The following is a 17769-nucleotide window of genomic DNA, read 5'->3' as shown; positions in this document are numbered from 1 at the left end:
TCAACCTATGTGATATTTACCAACTGATGTGGTTTTCCAGCACTCTGATGCAAATTGATCTCAATTGATACGAAACAGCATGGAAATCTTAAAATTTACACAAGCTGTTTTACGAACAGTTAAGGGGTTTTAATCTGTTTACTGTTTCATTTAGGATGAAAAACTTTGTACGATCAAAACTATCTTTCGAATTGTGCCTGTGTAATCCGCCGGATAATGTCTACGGGGCCATCCATAAAGTACGTCACGTTTATATGGGGGAGGGGGAAGGGGTTGACCTAATCGTGACGATTTGTGACGTACGGGGGAGCGGGATATGAAGTTATGTGACGTCACATGAAAAAAAAATTCAAATGGAAAATTTATTCGGGGAATTATAATTTAGCCTTCATTTTAAGTTACAACCACAGACAAACAGACGAGACACTCCCGATAATTCCATCGTCCAATCAAAAACCACTCATTTTTCAAAAAAGCATGTTTCGCAACATGGTTACACCGCGGCGCGCGAGTGTTGCTTTGAGTTTTCAGTATAAAACCATTCAAATGTACAAAACCCTGCAGCATAAAACCCTGCAAATGCAAGCTACTCCGCAACATGCATAACAGAGGGTGCTAGTGTGCAAGCAAAATGTGCAGGACGATGGTTTTTAAAGGATTTTCTTCTAAGTGTCATGTCAGTTCGTCAGTGTTACAACTATTGAAGGCTTCTAGAAAATGAACTTTCTGATGGATTTTAAAACAAATAGTTACATTTTCGGAATGATAACTTATAAGCTCGAAAATTGTCCTATTTTTATTAAGTAGCTCGGCTGTCAATTGTTACCTGTTATCAATTGTCACTGTTACCTGTTCATCAGTGGCAGTCAGGTTCAGCTTTCGTCTTCCGCGGCTTACATAATTCTGTTGTTTTTCCATTTGTTTATGATTTCCTGCACTGTAAACCTTTCAATAGCACCTATACCTGCTGTCAACAGCAGCCTCTAATTCCTGCCTATACTCATTATTAAGGTTCGCGCACGGTAATATCTGTTTCATGTCTTTTAATCATTATATTGATTAGAACTAAAACGGTTCAACAAAAAATACCAAGCACAAACACTGTTTAGGCATCAACTGGTGGTTGACATTAGGCACCTGCACCGCACTGATAAAAAAGAATAAGAATTATTCGTCAATTTGCATGATCATATCCGTAACTTACGGATCGTTAATTTTTTTTTAAGTGAAAAGTGCCAATGAGAAAAAAATTATTTACAGCGGTACGCAGTAACCTGCCATAGGACTATTATTGCACTTCTAGCCAACTGCTGACACAAGGTCAGGATGGCCGAGCGGTCTAAGGCGCCAGATTTAAGCTCTGGTTCCCGTAAGGGAGCGTGGGTTCGAACCCCACTTCTGACACATCCTCTTTTTTGTGCTTGGCCAGAGTGGAATAGCAGCAACGGGCGCCGCCTGCCTGCCTGCCTGCCTGCTCAGCTCGTCGCTATGTTGTGGCGGTAGTAGGTAGTAAGCTTTTAGGTTCGCACTTCTTCCAATTAGAATGTAAGTGGTATAAGGTAGAACGCAGCCCCTCATATTATACAGCTTTGCTGCGTGCGTGAGCAAAAAATCTGTTTGTGAAAATTGTTACCATGAATTCATAAGAGAATCGAATTGGAATGAAATATTTCGGTACTCTAAGGTGTATTTGTTGATTAAAAGTAGTAAGAAATCTTTTCGTCGAAAGCTTTTTGAAGAATATATAGTATCTAGAGCAGTAGTGCCCAGGCATAAACGTGGTGCGGGCCAAATCAGATCGCCCTATGAGTCCGCGGGCCGCAATGACCTCTGGCCATTTTTGCTCATACCAAAATGTAAAATAGGCGGCAACAAAAGCCGATTTTTAGGAATCACCACAAGATTTAAACCGGAAATCAATCAGATCTACAATATGCACGAGGTACTACAACTGACCCCTGTGTCATCAAAAAAATCATTCATAAGCCTGCCATCCCTCAAATCAGTCCGCGGGCCGCACGAAGGGCCACATGCGGCCCGCGGGCCACAGTTTGGCCATCACTGATCTAGAGCATTAATTAATTATCTCCGAATTTCAATCTTAATAAAGCAAGCTTTTTTCGACATACGTTATCTACAGCATCTTTAGATATATTCTTCAATATAATTCTTCATTATAAACAAAAATTCAGCGTGAAATTTAAAAAAGAGACAGTAATATTCATTAATCAAATCAATTTCAAATACAAATTTACTGGGAGATTTGTTTATTTGCACAATACAGATAAGAGGGGTGCATATCTAGCAAAGTAGCGACCAAAATTGCCAAAAATAAAATTTAACATTTTAGCACATGCCTAAATGCGGTTTTATAGGAAATTGAATGTGGAAATAAGCCGTCAAAGTTGCTCATTTCAAAAGTTTAAAAAGTAAGTCATTTTCTTATTTAAAAAAGTAAAGAAATTAAATAGTTATCGCGAATGTAAATACAGCACTCGTTCGCTAATTGCACGAATGAGGCGATGCGATTAGCGAATTTCGTTTTTTAATTGCACGATAGTTGCCAATATTTATTGTAAAACGTGATGCGTTATCACTGTAAAGAACTCTTCACGTAGAACACGTACGCTAAATTTTGGGAAGAACATCTAAATTTTTACAAACGAACTAAAAGCCTAATGAATATGTGTTCAATTAGTCAAAGTTTAGCCAAATTTGCATGAATTTATTTGTAATGTATCTACGTAATGCAGAGATAGAGAGTTTGCATTCGGCAACGCTACATTTTTGTTTATAGCAACCACCTGGAAACCCACGTGTAGTTTGACAGATAACTGTTTTTTGCAACTGTGCAATTAAAAGACGGTGCAGTTAGAGGACGTGCAATTAGCGCACGAGTGCTGTATAATTGTTGCGTATTATTTTAAAACAGCTATCTCCACCTACTTCAAAATTTAATAAAAACAAATTTAAAACCAATGCTTGTAATAAAACAGAAATGTTCATAAACTTTAATCAAAAAACCAACTCTTGTCGCCGTAGTTTTTTACAGTGCGCCTGAAAGCTCTAAGTCTATTGTATCAAAAAAAAAAAGATTTAAAAGTTTGATAAAAATTGCCTTTTTTCGAGGACAAAATTAGGTGTCCTGGTCATATTTTTATAGTAGAAATGGTCATATTTTTAGCCAGCCTTCAATATTTATTTAAGTATTCCTTCAACAAATTTGATTATTAATGTTACTAAGTTTACTCAGTACGTATGGAGAGCTTCAATACTCAATTTATTTAATCGTTTAAGTAAGGATTGCCTTTTGCAAAATTGATCACACAACGCATAAAAAGATGAAACATTTTCGACCAGTATTCTCTTTCATCCAAGCAACAATGCAGGACAGTCACACTTTTCATACACGATATAATAGCTAGCAGCACTTCTGATTAATCTATTTTTAACCCACCAACCGCGCACACACAGTCATCGTACTGTTTCATTCTGTCTGCCATCTCTGTATTCATTTTAAGCGAACGCGTGTTTGCTTGAAATATTTCATACACGTTCACACTCTTGCGCGCTGCCTCCGCTAATACTGGCGTTCATTCTATTCACTCGCATATTCATTTTGTGATTCCCTTTCTGCTTTGTATCTTGTATGCCTAAGAATAGCATTTATGTTATGCTTTGTTCGAAGCTGATCACCAATGTGTACGGAGGCAGTCACCGAGGTCCTGTGGCGCAATGGATAACGCGTCTGACTACGGATCAGAAGATTCCAGGTTCGACTCCTGGCAGGATCGCACTCGTTGAAGCTTTTTTCTTGTTTTTTATTTATTTTTATATTATATTATATATTCCTTTACCAATTGTTAGCCGTAGTAACAGTCGAAGGGTAGCGCGACATTCAATTTTATTCTTGTTATGTTTGTCACTAGTTAGTAAGTACGTCAGGACTTTTCAATGAAAGTATTGATAAAAAAATTCGAAAAGCGGATTAGTGTAAGTCAGTTTTATAATTTTTGTCTATGGTGCGCAATACCTGCCACGTGCCTGTGTTGCGACACACAGAAGATAATGAAATTGAATTTCGTACGTTACTACGACGATATTTAACTGGAACAGCAATAATTAACTGCTTCAAATATTTCTCGGTTGTGACAGTACTGTCAAATGAGACAAAAATGAATCAAGGTGATCGGACCATCCCTGCACACATCCATAAATTATAATTGACATTTTTCGTCTTATTCTCTCAAACATTTTACCTCTGTTCAACTTTGTCTCTTTTCCAGTCCCATTGTTCTACTTTTTGTTACGTTTTTCTCCTTTTTTGCACCATTTTCTTGGTTTTTGGTCTCACTTTTTATCCGTTTCTCCCCTTTTTTATTGATTACCGCTGAAAACTTGCAAGCACACAATATCAATTATGGAAACAAATATCATTTAACTTGGAAAAATCAATGATCATGTTTCTCAATGTTATAGCAAGTATGACAAGTTATGAACGCAGTCGTGCGCAGGAAGACACTTCGAAAATTATATTTAAAAATCCGCCATCATTGGCGTACTTCTCCGTAGAATTTAATGTGAAACAAACTATTTTCTGTAACCCAGAAGTCCCCAGTTTTAAATTTGATCGACCACTTTTTTGCGATAAGTAAATTAATTGCGTAAAAATAGTTTGAGTTTCAAGTCCAAATACAAATTAAATTTTAAGTTTAGTTACAAGCCGAATTCAAGCTCAATTTCAAGTTCAAATTCAATTATTTATTTATTTATTGTCAAGATATATGGGCTCTGCCCGTCATCTAATATAGGATACAAATATAAAATATACTAACAAATACAAAATAATATAAAATGCAGAGGATTTAGTGTAGTGCTAGAAGGTGCATGGGTCGAACCAAGCTGTAATCAGAGATGCACCATGCACCTTCCAGCATTGGACAAAAGATAGGAGTCACAACGACAACTTGTTAAGCATAGCTACCTATTATACCCCCCTTCCTTTCCACCCTTCCCCTTCATTCCCGGAAAAAAAATCCTTCTTCATTACTTTCCCTTACCGTCCCTTCATCAATTGTAGAATCATCGTTTCAAAAAAATATTACCACAGGCTGCCAAAAACTAACTTGCACCGGACGGATAACTCTTGGCGGACTTTTCAAGCAAAAAATGATTACAATAGTTGATTAATAATATTTACTCAATTTCTAACCCATTTACGTTTAATTTTTTCATATCACAAACGGTCTCGATTTTGGCCTGGTTTCGATTTTGGCAACATAGGCGACACGCATCTGTTGCCAAATTCGAAATCCAACTGTATTGCCAAAGACAACATCACGCTTTGATGTAATCACACGCGATCACGTATTTCGCTGTTTAGACCACTGTGCAGCCTGGTTCATAAAGGGTTAAAACGTCTCAAACACTCATTTATATGTTTATATGACCTCAAAAAAATCATTACATAACTTGAAAAGAACAAAAAAAAAATTATTTTCGGTGCTGATATTATCGGAAAAAAGCTGATATAATCGGGAGTATATAGAGTAAGGAGGGGCAAAAGTGCGATGGAGGTAAAAGTGCGGTTCAATGATTTATCGGTGCAGATTCCGAGTTGGCATGGATGGATGACTACTTTGACAGCTAAAATCTAACGTAAATTTTGATTATTTACAAAGCATAGTTGCTGAGTTACGCGCAAATGTTATTTTATTGCGGTTTTTATGTAATTTTTCGTTATACGGCAATTACGATATTAGCAGGAGGATAGAAAATTTGCAGCAGCGTTTTACATCATTCACACATCTCTTTTGGAAAAGCGGTGAGAAGAGTTTACAAAATATATTTTGCTTTCCCATTATTTGATCAAACCCCATCAAGCGCCTATGGGGGCAAAAGTGCGATTCGGCAGCTAATCCGAAAATAAAGAATTTGTTTTACCTAACACTATTACCCCAGATGAATTATAGTTGAATGTAAAGATATTGAATTATTGCATTGGTATAAATTATACTTTATTGTTGTGCTTTTTTATATCTAATGAAAATTGATGACAACTTCAAACATCGCATTTATGCCCCGCCCTACTCTACTATATAATCAGAAGTAGACATAATCGGAGGTAGATATAATCAGGAGCTAAAATAATCGGACCCATACTGTAGAGAAAAGACGCGAGAGAATAAAAAAATAAAAACTGGTATGAAAAAAAGAAAAACAAAACAAAATGTGTTAGAATGGGAGGGAAAACGAAACATAAAAATAAAAAAATGGTAAAGAAGAAAACAGGAGAGAAGAAGAGTGCAAAGCTGCCAACAAACTAGGACACTTGGCAGAAAAAGATGAAGAACGATAAAGAAAGAAAGAAAAGAAAAAATCATGAAGAAAACAAGTAAGAAACTGATGCTAAACTGGACATAAAAGTTGAACAAAAGGGACAAAACGGAATAGAAAAAAAGAAAAGAAAAACAGAAAATACGGGAGCAGGAAAGGAAAAATAGAAAGAAAATAATGAAAACAGGAGACACAAGGGATGAAACGGAAAAAATAGAACACGACAAAAAAGAAGGAAAAGCAGGAAATAATATGAGGAACAGTTTAATTGGTTTTGAGGTACGATCATGGTCTAACAAGCCAGCCGTCGTATGTTCGAATCTCGGCTGGGCGGTGCTTGCTAGATAGAGACAGTAGGATCGTTGCACTAGCTCCGTTGCACAATTGTCCTGTACTCTAATAGCCATGATGAATGGCCATGAAAAATGATGTTTTAGCCTAAGGCTTTGCTTTTAATATGAGGAAGAACGAAATAGACGAAAACTATAAACGGGATAGAACTCGAGTTAAAAAGCGAAAAAAAGGTGCTAGCAAGTTGAAACCGAAAAAAATGGCACATGGACTCAGGTTAAAAAAAGGATGGTAAAAGAAGAAAAAAGGAACAAACCATTTTGATAGAAAAAAGCAAGACGAGAGTCGTGTTTTTTCACTTTTTGTTACGTTCTGCTTTTCTGTACCCTTTTCTTGGTTTTTGCTCTCACTTTCCTTCCGTTTTTTCTCTTTTCCTCTCATTTTCCTTTTTTTCTGTCCTACATTCTTTTTGTCTGTTCTGTCCTTTGTTTCTTCGTTGGTCCGTTTTTGTTTGTTTCCTGTTTTATTTTTTGCTATTTTCAGTTTTGTTTTTTCACATGCTTTTGACTCGTTTTATATTATTTTCTTTCCAGTTTCCAGCCCTTTGTATTCTTTTTTTCGCTTTGTTTTTGTTTCCAGTTTCCGTAGTTTCCTAACTCTTTTTATTTCTCTCCTTTAATCTTTTTTGTATCTCCTTTCCTTCTCGCTTTTGATTTTCGTCTGTGACGTTTTCCTCTTTTTTATGCCCCGTTTTCGGTCTTTTTTATTCTGTGTTTGGCTCCCTTTTCCTCCCTTTTTAATCTCCCGTTTTTAATATTTTACTCTTTCACCTTTCACCTAGGTGTCCCATTTTCTCGTTCTCGTTTCTCGTTTCACCACCTATTTCTCCTTTTATGTGCTCGAAAAAATTGACAGCCCTGCATGAAGGCGACTATAAAACGCATTCGGCGCGGACAGCTTTACTCCTGGTAGTATTATTTTATCTGTCAGCCCATGGGCATGACTACTGAGCTTCTAACATAGTTTGTCTTTTTCCGTTTTGAACCCTTCAAAACAATTCATTCATGAATTGCAGTGCTGAATGATGGCTCGAGTAGTTAGGAAATTTTATTGCTCTTGGCTGATAAGGTTTGTTCGCGACAAAATCTGGACACCTCAATTTTGCAATAAAACAAATTTGCTAGAAGTTTAGTCCATGAAACAATTTTATATCATTTATGTGTGTATCGTTAATAATCATCAAACAAATTAATATTACTTATTGATCTGCATGAAAAATTGGCGAACTTTGGAGTTTACCCTTGCCTGAGGGTCAGTGCAGACTTGTTGGCAACCAATTTATCTGCGTTTGTCCAAGATTTTCGAAATTTATCTATAGTTGTTTGTGCTGGGACAGCTCTCTCTTCACCAAAGCCCAATACCGCTCGATGGGGCGTAACTCTGGACAGTTAGGTGGATTCGCCACCTTCGGTACAATATGGACTCCATTAGCATCATACCATTCCAAAACATTTTTGGCGTAGTGACAGGATGCCAATTCAGGCCAAAACAACGAGGGTACATCATGGCTGTGTAGGCATGGTAACAATCGTTTCTGTAGGCATTCTTCACGCTATATTTCCTTGTTAACCATTCTCGTAGTGATGTAACTTTTGCTTGCTCGACCACTGCTGCATATGGCCTGCCATACTAAATATTTTTTGGGGAACTTGGCTTTCTTCTTTGTCCTAAAATGCTCTGCAACGCCATTCCGTTTCATAGCAGTGTAAAAAGACATACCAGGAACTTCATGGAAACTTCGTTAAATATTCGCGATAAAGCGCGTGTTTTAGTCGTCGTATTTTGCTTATCATTACGGTTTGGCACAGTCCTCACATTGAAAGACTTCATGCCTTGTCGTTGCTTAGAAGTGTGCACGAATGTTGGCGACATTTTTATTTTTCGAGCAATGGTACGTACAGAAAGATCTGGTCTCCTCCATAATATTTGTTTTACCTTCGCATCCTTGTGGTGGCTCCTCTTCCTAGCTGTTGTCAAGCGAGTATCGAACGATTTTAAAACACTGCGAACAGTGCTTGGAGGAAATCCAAGCTTTTTGGCAAGTTTTCTTAACGAGAGATCCGGATTTTCATTGCGACCGCACACAATTGCTTTTCGCACCTGCTCTTCTTTCGACGCCATTTTACGCTGAGTGCTTGTAATATAAACAAGTGTTATATTTTCAGAAATAACAGACATACGTCTACCACTCTGCAAAATATTTCACTCATTGTTAATGTATTTCCGAAGCTGTGTATGTTTAGAGGTGTCCAAATTTTGTCGCGAACAAGCCTTATTATAGATCTTAAAGTTTAGATTTTTAAACTATCTACTTTTTAAAATCAACCCTAACCTGGCTGAAGAAAATTATTTAAAACTTCGGTGCAATGTTTACGTTTATTGTAATTTTGATTGTCGTTGTTGGCAGTTCAAACTGAATGAATGAATGAATTTAGTTTTGATTTCATTTCAGAGAACAACACGACCATGAACGTAAGTGAAGTGATTCACTGGAATCGTTGGTTTCAGTTTGGCAATGTTGAGTTCCTTTCATCTCTACTAGAAACAGCAAAGAATGAGCAGTATATTGCATCAATTCAGGCGTATTGCCTAAATTAAATATGAGATTTCTAAACACTTCCTCTTTTCTCGTTTTCCTCGTTACGTCTATCGGTTATCTTCTTGATTTTCGTCTTTTTTCGATTCGACTACTTTTCTATACTTTTTTCGTTTGTTCGTCTGTTGCGTTCTGCATCTTATTATGATACACTTTTCCTCCTTTTCTGTCTTGTTAGGTGTTTCTTTTCCGTTTCATCTCCTTGGCATTCATTTTCCTTTTTTCTCCGCATTTTATTTCTGTCTCGTTCTTCCTCTCTTTTTCTATTCTCGTTTTTCCTGCTTCTCCAGCTCTCGTATATTGTCCTTTTATTTTTTCTCTTTTTTAACAAACTACGGTCAGCATGAACCTATTCGTCGACTGGCTATAGCATACAATCGGTCTGAACATGCCTTAAATTTTTAAGTTTTGATTTTCTGTAGACTTTTGTTAATATTTTTGATATAATTATGTATTTAGTGTTTAGTTTTGTTAGCCATAGAACCTTTTAAGAAAAGATGTTGGGTTTTTGTGCTGGCTTGAAAACTGCCATGCGTGCATTTCAAGGCGGCTGTTCCCAATCAACAACATTATTCATTAAGACATTTCTGTCGGATGAATTATACAAATAAATAACAAATAACAAATAACTTCCTCGTTTCTCGTTTTTGTTGCCCTTTCTCGTTTTCTTCGTTTTAATTGGGGTTATTTCTTCTTTTCTGTAAATTCTCTTGTTTTCTCTTCTATTCTTTATCTTTTACCACCCAGTCTTCTCGTTTGTTGCTCCCGTTTTCTTATCCACTCTTTTCTGTCTCGTTTTTATATCGTTTTTCTCTTGCCAGTTTTTATTCTTTGCTTTCTCCTATTTTTTCACTTTTTCTAACCCGTTTCTCCAGCTTTAGTCACGATTTTCTTCGTACTCTTTTCCGTATTTTCTGCTTCTGTGTCTCATTTTTTCTGCAGAGCAACAGGAGATGGACTATCTGTGAATATGAGAAGAAAATATACTAACATTTTCAAAAGAAACTATTTACTCTATACGTTGTTTGGTTCAAGAGGAATGAATTTTTAAATTAGAAAAACCGAATTTTCTAGCTATCACTCACGTATAACAAAAAAATGTTTTTATGAAACTTTGATCATTAAAAGATTAGAAATTGTCAATCAAGTATTCCATTAATTATTTATTTGATATTTAATGGATTTAATGTTAATTAATGGATAAAATATTAGAAATGTAGAAAGTGTTTGGCCACTATAAAGTAGTAGTGTATTATCTTCAACCGAATACTTTGCTGCCTTTAAATACATTCAAAGTCTGTAAAGTTGTTGAATTTTTAAATTGAAAAAAAAAAAAAAAAAAAAAATTAGGTTAGATTTATCTTTGTGAGGTTTAGCAACCTACATCCCGAATGCTGATTTTAATATGATTGCATGACATGAATTTTGCAAGGAACTGGACTTAGAAATTCGAAAACAAGTGTATTAAAGCATGCAGTTTCATAAGATTATGATTGACTCCAGAAAGTGGCTTGGCTCTGCGTATCGTGAAACGTTCTAATTCCATGTTAACTGAAAATTCAGACTTCATGGAAGTTTAAAATCCGCGCAATCATTATATCGAGCCTCATTCTTAAAAACTTGAAACAAATTTTAATGAAGAAAAAAATTATTCTACAGTTTAGTACACACGAAATCAGGAGCCCTCACCATCTAGCAGGTTCACCTCATGCCAATTTCTAACCAGAGCATTTTGTTTTACGGCAGTTTACTTCCTCGCGCGCGGTGCAAACTCAAAATTAATGTGCTGTTCATGCTCGGAATGGTGAATTGCTGAATCACTCCCCGAAAAGATTATCTCCTTTTTTGATGGGATTTGACGATGGGTGCAAGTGCAAATCTAATCGAGTCAATGGCAATAATCGTAAAAATCGGACTCGATTGCGTTAGGTCATGAATAAAAAGGGGATGTGATCTGCTTATTCTGCTAAATCTTCTGCTAGTATCCTACCTTTTCATCTGTGTTTTTCAACCATTCTTTTTTTTTCGAATCATTTCAGCAAAACTACTTGATGGAGTTTGGATACCTGCCGAAATCGAACATTGAGACGGGAAATCTGCGCACGATGGACCAGCTGAAGGAAGCTGTTCGACAGTTGCAGGTTCGTTTCGTTTCGACGGGTCGTTCTTGGAAAGTCAAAATGGTTCCATATTTTTACCAACCTCCTTTCAGTCATTTGCCAATCTAAATCCGACGGGTGAAATCGACCAGGAAACGTTGGAACTGATGCGTCGACCCCGTTGTGGGGCTCCGGATCTTCCGAGCTCACGAGACTTTCTTCCATCGAACACCTTGAATGAAATGTCAGAGTTTCAGCAGCAGCACAGGCGACATCGACGCTTCGTCATACAGGGCCAGAAGTGGGAGCATCCCATCGTAACTTGGAGGTAAGTGTCTGAGAGGTGTTGCGTTTTTATTTTATCTCCGATCTGTCATCAGCGGCAAATCGATGAAGACAGACTTCCGCAGGCAATCATTAGCGCAGCCCAGAGTAACGTGGAGCGAGTAATGGTTTCAGTAGCTCTCGATACCGAGAAGAAGATTCGATTTGAACTGCGATATCCAATTTATTGTCTAATTTAATTAAAAAGCAATAAACAATCAATTAGGCGGAATGCAGTTTTCTGCTCCGGATGGCAATTTCGCAGCTGTCTTTCAATGTGATTGACAAATTTCCGCACCAGACCGGGAGACTTCGTTCGACACAAAATAGTCTTAATTATGGAGGAAAATCAACTTACAGCTACAATTAGAACAAACTTCCATCTAATATATATCTGAGCTGTCGTTTGTCGGGGAATAATTGATCTCCCTTTGCCATTGTCGGCGTTCGTCCCGCGCGCTTCGAAGCCGGACGTATCTCAATTTCTCTTAAAAGCATCCTGAAAATGTAATAAAGCTACAATTAAGTTCGAATTCCCATCGCTTTCCTACTCAGGAGAAAAGTATCATCTATCGGAAGGAAGTGACTGCTGTTGTCGCCGGTTACCGGCCCAGCGTCCCGTGCCCGTCGCAAGAGGGTCAACGAAATCGTTTTACCAACATCACCAACCTCCTGGCGGGGTTGGCGATAATGAAGAAACACTCTCTGCCAATGTCGATGATAGATTTGCCTCGGTCGATTCTAGGCTATTTTTCTGTGCCTTCCACCCGCGCACCCCATCCCATCCGAACCGATCCGATCCGATGATGGTACGGAATTGATCGAAATCGCATTTCTCCGCATCCCCGGGGCGAAAAGTGCCAGCCCGTGTGTATGTGAACAGAGAAGAGGTATCAAATTTTCCCATTGGATCGAGTATGCGGCCAATGAGAACGACGACGCGACGGTGAGGTGGTGCAGAGAAAAGTAAACGTCCTGATTCCTGCTGACGACCAAATAACAGTGACTGTAGCAGCAGCAGCAGCAGCACTTCATCAATTAAGATAGAATAACATAGCTTCGACCCGGGCTATTGTAGGTCCTGAAGAACACGGGCGGTAGAGCTATAAGGAAAAAGATTCTGACAATAATGGGAACATTGCAAGATTTACGCTTGATGATAGTATTTCATATTAAATTCATATGGAAATTGATCATTGATGAATTGTATAAATCAATCAAATATATCGTAAAACGATTGGATGGAAGCAAAAATATTGACATGTATGTATTCAAAGCTAACAATTTTAAAACTGACACATACGCACTTCGAAATATAAAATGAATATATGAGAAGAAATGGAAGAAAGGGAATACGAGAGCAAATTAAAAGAAATTAGAAATGAAAGTGAAACAGGAAAGGGAATATTAGGGAAAATTATGAAAAAAAAAGAAATTTTTTATCACGCGAATCAGACATGAAATGTTCTTGCGAGGACTAAAAAATATTTGCATATGGAAAAAATAAATAAAACCTGAAGTTAAAAATGGAAACAACAAAAAATGAAAATATGATAAAAAAAAAACAGACGTGAAAAAGTATGGAGGTCTGTGCCTAGGGGTACGAACGAAGGATTACGTAGGATTACGAATACGGGTACAATTCGACAGTTCTTGACAATTTGAAAATGTTCAGCAGTTTATTACGCAAATTTATAATTTACTGTATTGTAATAAATGCCCTAAAACATTTGTATAGTTTTGTTGAATGAAGTTAAGTTTAAATATTCTAAGTGTCTGTTTACTGTATATTATTTTTATCACTTTCTTAGAGTTTGTAGTTCCACTACGAGTTAAATCATCAGGCCACGATTACACATGTCCTAATGATTGGCGATGATTTCGCATTTTGACAATTTTTGCATGACTTGAGCGCTAGTCAACTTAAACTAACAAGCTTGAAACTGGTATACAGTTGACGAAATTTGCTTATTTAAGTAACATGCTTAAAACTACGGTCAAACCAAAAAAATAAAAAAACTATTCTGGGTTATCACACACATCACACACTCACCCATATTGAAATATTTCGATCGACTTGCAAATATTTCGTTCGAGTTGTTTCTTCATATGAAGAGCTTTCGTTCGAACCGCTGTTTTTTCGAACGAAATGTCAGTTTCGAATGAAACATAAACCCGTTCGAAATACAGAATAGGGGTGACTGATTCGCATTCGTCAATTTCCACAAAATTATTGATAACACCATTCATTGTGATAGATTGATTTAAAGTATAATTGTCTTACCACTATTAAGTGGAAGGCAACTTAAAATATCAATTAGCTAACGTCCTCTGCATCTTACTAGTTCTTTTCGACACTCTACATACTTAAAATAGGGCACCGAGTTCGGCAAAATTTTGCCGAAATCTCAACAGCCGACCGTTCGGTAAAATTTTTTATGTTGCCAAACGTTACTGCAGATCTGTAAACGTCGATATACACTATCGATATTTTTACCGAACATTCGGCTGTTCAGATTTCGGCAAAATTTTGCCGAACTCGGTGCTTTATTTTAAGTGTGTACTTTACAGCTATTTGCATACTTGATAGATATACAAATGAAACTATATAAAGAATTGCAAGCAACTGCCTACCGCAAAGTAGCAAATGAAACGCTTAAATACTATTCTCGAATAAGACAATCGCTGATTTTCCTCGCTTTGAGAATTGCTGCATCACGTCACTCATATTTAATTTAATTTTTTATATTATCTTTAACTTAGAGTTGTACAGACAATTTGATGACCTTTTGAGGAATTTAACGATGAAAGTGCTTGTTTCACATCCTCGATGGACACAGTCAAGTTCAAGGCAAGGCAGATACAATCTAGTGGTTTATCCGGCGTTTGAAAAGGATAAATGTTCGAGAACACACTCTTAAAGAACTTAGCAAAAAGTTTAGTAGTAGCTACCGCGGAGTCCGCGCGAGCATCTTTCAAGAAAACGTCATGCGGAATACCGCCATTACATCTAAGCTTCTTCACAAAAGTCCAGAAAGTTGAAGCTCCAGTCCAGTTTTGCATTTGCCTCATTACGCAAAACGTACTCGTAGAATACTGTGTTCAGCTGGCTGGAGTAGAGCTCTTCCATGTCGCGAAGTAGCCGCTTGTTTGCCTCTGACCGTAGTTTAATGAAGCGTTGGCTTTTCGTAATCTGTTTCTAAGATTTCGCAACCCAGGAGTCCAACAAGTTTGGCTGAATTGACTCACATGCACAAATATCCCTTCAGCGTTGTTTCCATGCAAGACAACAGTTCCGAACAAATTCTTGCAGATTATGCATGCAATCTGGCAAAAGAAAAGGTTGACCACTGGTTCTATGCGTCTATGACATTTCACTTTCAGGATATTAAATTAGATTAGATTCAATGTTTAAAGAAAAATCAGTTGGAAGAAAGGGTTGATTTCATACTTTAACAAAATTGTTTGCTTTCAGGACATCAAATTCAACTAGGTTAAATGTTCAAATGATAAAATCGATTGAGGCAAAAGGGTGCACTATGGGAAAAAACAAGAAAAAGCCAGACCCAATTAAGATACGGCCTGCAGGCTGATAAAATATAGTTGATCTTATGTAAAATTTTCCGGAAAATCGTGTGCTGCTAACCCCTTCCCTGTTTGCTATCGTGAAGGGCCCCATTTCGCTAATTTTCTCCTATTCTTAACGTTTTTTTGCATTTTTTGGACTATACCAAGCAAGGCTTTGAGAAAACCTAATTCGATTCTATGGACTTCTTTACACAAAATTTCAACAAATAAATAAATAAATAAAAAACACCAAAATACAAAAATACAAAAATGCTAAAGTACAAAAGTACAAAAGTGCGAAAGTATAAAAGTACAAAAGTACAAAAGTACAGAAGTACAGAAGTAAAGAAGTACAGAAGTACAGAAGTACAGAAGTACAGAAGTACAGAAGTACAGAAGTACAGAAGTACAGAAGTACAGAAGTACAGAAGTACAGAAGTACAGAAGTACAGAAGTACAGAAGTACAGAAGTACAGAAGTACAGAAGTACAGAAGTACAGAAGTACAGAAGTACAGAAGTACAGAAGTACAGAAGTACAGAAGTACAGAAGTACAGAAGTACAGAAGTACAGAAGTACAGAAGTACAGAAGTACAGAAGTACAGAAGTACAGAAGTACAGAAGTACAAAAGTACAAAAGTACAAAAGTACAAAAGTACAGAAGTACAAAAGTACAAAAGTACAAAAGCGCAAAAGTACAAAAGTAAAAGGTACAAAGGAAGAAAAGTACAAAAATACAAAAATATATTTTATAAAAATATAGATATGATTATGGTGACGGTGACTTTATTTTTCAATGGGAAATTACCAGTCATTAACTTTTCGTCGGAGAGCTCAATATCGAAAGCAGTTCTGTTTATAGAAATGTTTTCACTGGTAACATTTACCAGTGGTAGAAGTAAAAGTATCATTTACAATACTGTCGCGCATTCGTCAATTTCCACGAAATTGTTGATAGCACCATTCATTGTGATATATTTATTTGAAGTATAATTGTATAATCTTACAACTAACATGTGCACAGCCAGTTAAAATATCGATCAGCTAACGTCCTCTGCAACTTACTAGTTCATGTCGTTACTCTATAGGTATTTGCATACTTGACAGAAATACAATTGGAACTAGGGTACGGGAGCGTATTTCCAGCCCATTAGCCGGTAGCCTGAAAAATATTCAGGAATTACGTTGAAACTATATTTATTCGAGACAAGATTTTTATACCAGTTGATAGAATAATATTTACTGAATATCTTCGTGTATTTTGGCCTTAATAAAACACTACTGAATTTGAGTTATAGTCGCGAGAAATGATGAAGTCGCTGCGGCTAAATTGAGCCCATTTTCTATAGTGGTGTCTGTGTTTTTTTAAATCCGACCGGTCGAAATAGCTAGCACAGGGATTAAATGCTTTTCAAAAACAGATCAAAAGAAAGACCGACGGATAAAGTGACGGTATAGCCTATATACCGGCTCTTTGAAGATAACTAGTTTTGCAGTGACAACAGCTTGCTGCTGGCGCTAGTGTATCATTGAATCGTTCATATACACTAGCACCAAAAGCAAGTGGTTGTCACTCAAATACTAGCTATATCAACACGATAGAATAGTTTCAGGAGTACCTGCCTCACACATTGGTAATAGTGTAAATAGAGCACCATATACTGGAATTAAAAACTAAATGCTGCAAGTGCTAGTGAATGAAAATTGATTTATATTTTCATATCAGAAGGGAATTTATGTGTTCTTCCGAGATAAAAAGAAGTAGAATTGTTCTGTGGTACCATATTCACCGCTGTTTAGTTTCTAGAATCAGGAAACGTTTACCATAATTGTGTGTTTTCCAAACCATCATCAAGAGCGGATACGCGTAAGCGATTGCTGCTGTTTTTTTCAGCCTGATTACGTGCTAGTGGAAAAACAGTGGTTTTGATGTTTATTGAATAAAATTTAGCAAATTACTTACATTCTTATGAAAATAGTTTCACACATTAAAGCTTATGAGTGCTACATTCGTTTCAACCTATACCTATAAAAAAGGATTTCTGTCTGTCTGTCTGTCTGTATGTCTCTATGTTTCTTTTAGAAACGAAAACTACTGAACCGATCGACGTGAAAATTTGCATGTAGGGGTTTTTGGGGCTACGGAAGGTCTCGATGGCAAAAGACCCCTCCCCCCACTAAGAGGGGGGGGGGGGGGGCTCCCATACAAATCTATACCTATAAAAATGGATTTATGTCTGCTCTATGTTCCTTATAGAATCTAAAACTATTCAACCAATCGGAGTGAAAATTTGCATGTAGGGGTTTTTGGTGCCAGGGAAGGTTCTTATGATGGTTACAGATCAGTCCCCCCACTAAGAGGGGTGGCTCCCATGGGTGCGCTACGTTAGGCATACGGACGATAGGCATACGCACGTTAGACATACGTACGATAGGCATACGGACATTAGGCATAATGGACGTTAAGCATAACGGACGATAGGCATAATGGACAATA

The 17769-nt window shown here is 37.1% G+C and overlaps 1 protein-coding gene and 2 non-coding genes across 4 annotated transcripts in view; all 3 read left to right on the top strand.

Annotated features, from left to right (window-relative positions):
* LOC128733409 (matrix metalloproteinase-2) overlaps positions 1-17769 on the top strand; it is a 690883-nt gene that overhangs the window by 177705 nt on the left and 495409 nt on the right. For both annotated transcript variants that reach the window (XM_053826977.1, XM_053826976.1), the window contains 2 exons: positions 11323-11424; positions 11496-11710. In XM_053826977.1, coding sequence (XP_053682952.1) covers positions 11323-11424; positions 11496-11710 — 317 coding nt within the window. The remainder of the gene's footprint in view (positions 1-11322; positions 11425-11495; positions 11711-17769) is intronic.
* Positions 1321-1404, top strand: Trnal-uaa (transfer RNA leucine (anticodon UAA)). Its single transcript has one exon. It is a non-coding gene; the product is annotated as a tRNA-Leu (tRNA).
* Trnar-acg (transfer RNA arginine (anticodon ACG)) lies at positions 3722-3794 on the top strand. The gene has a single exon. It is a non-coding gene; the product is annotated as a tRNA-Arg (tRNA).

This window comes from Sabethes cyaneus, chromosome 2, assembly GCF_943734655.1.
Source record: "Sabethes cyaneus chromosome 2, idSabCyanKW18_F2, whole genome shotgun sequence".
NCBI lineage: Eukaryota > Metazoa > Arthropoda > Insecta > Diptera > Culicidae > Sabethes > Sabethes cyaneus.
This window is presented reverse-complemented; position numbering and strand designations above follow the sequence as displayed.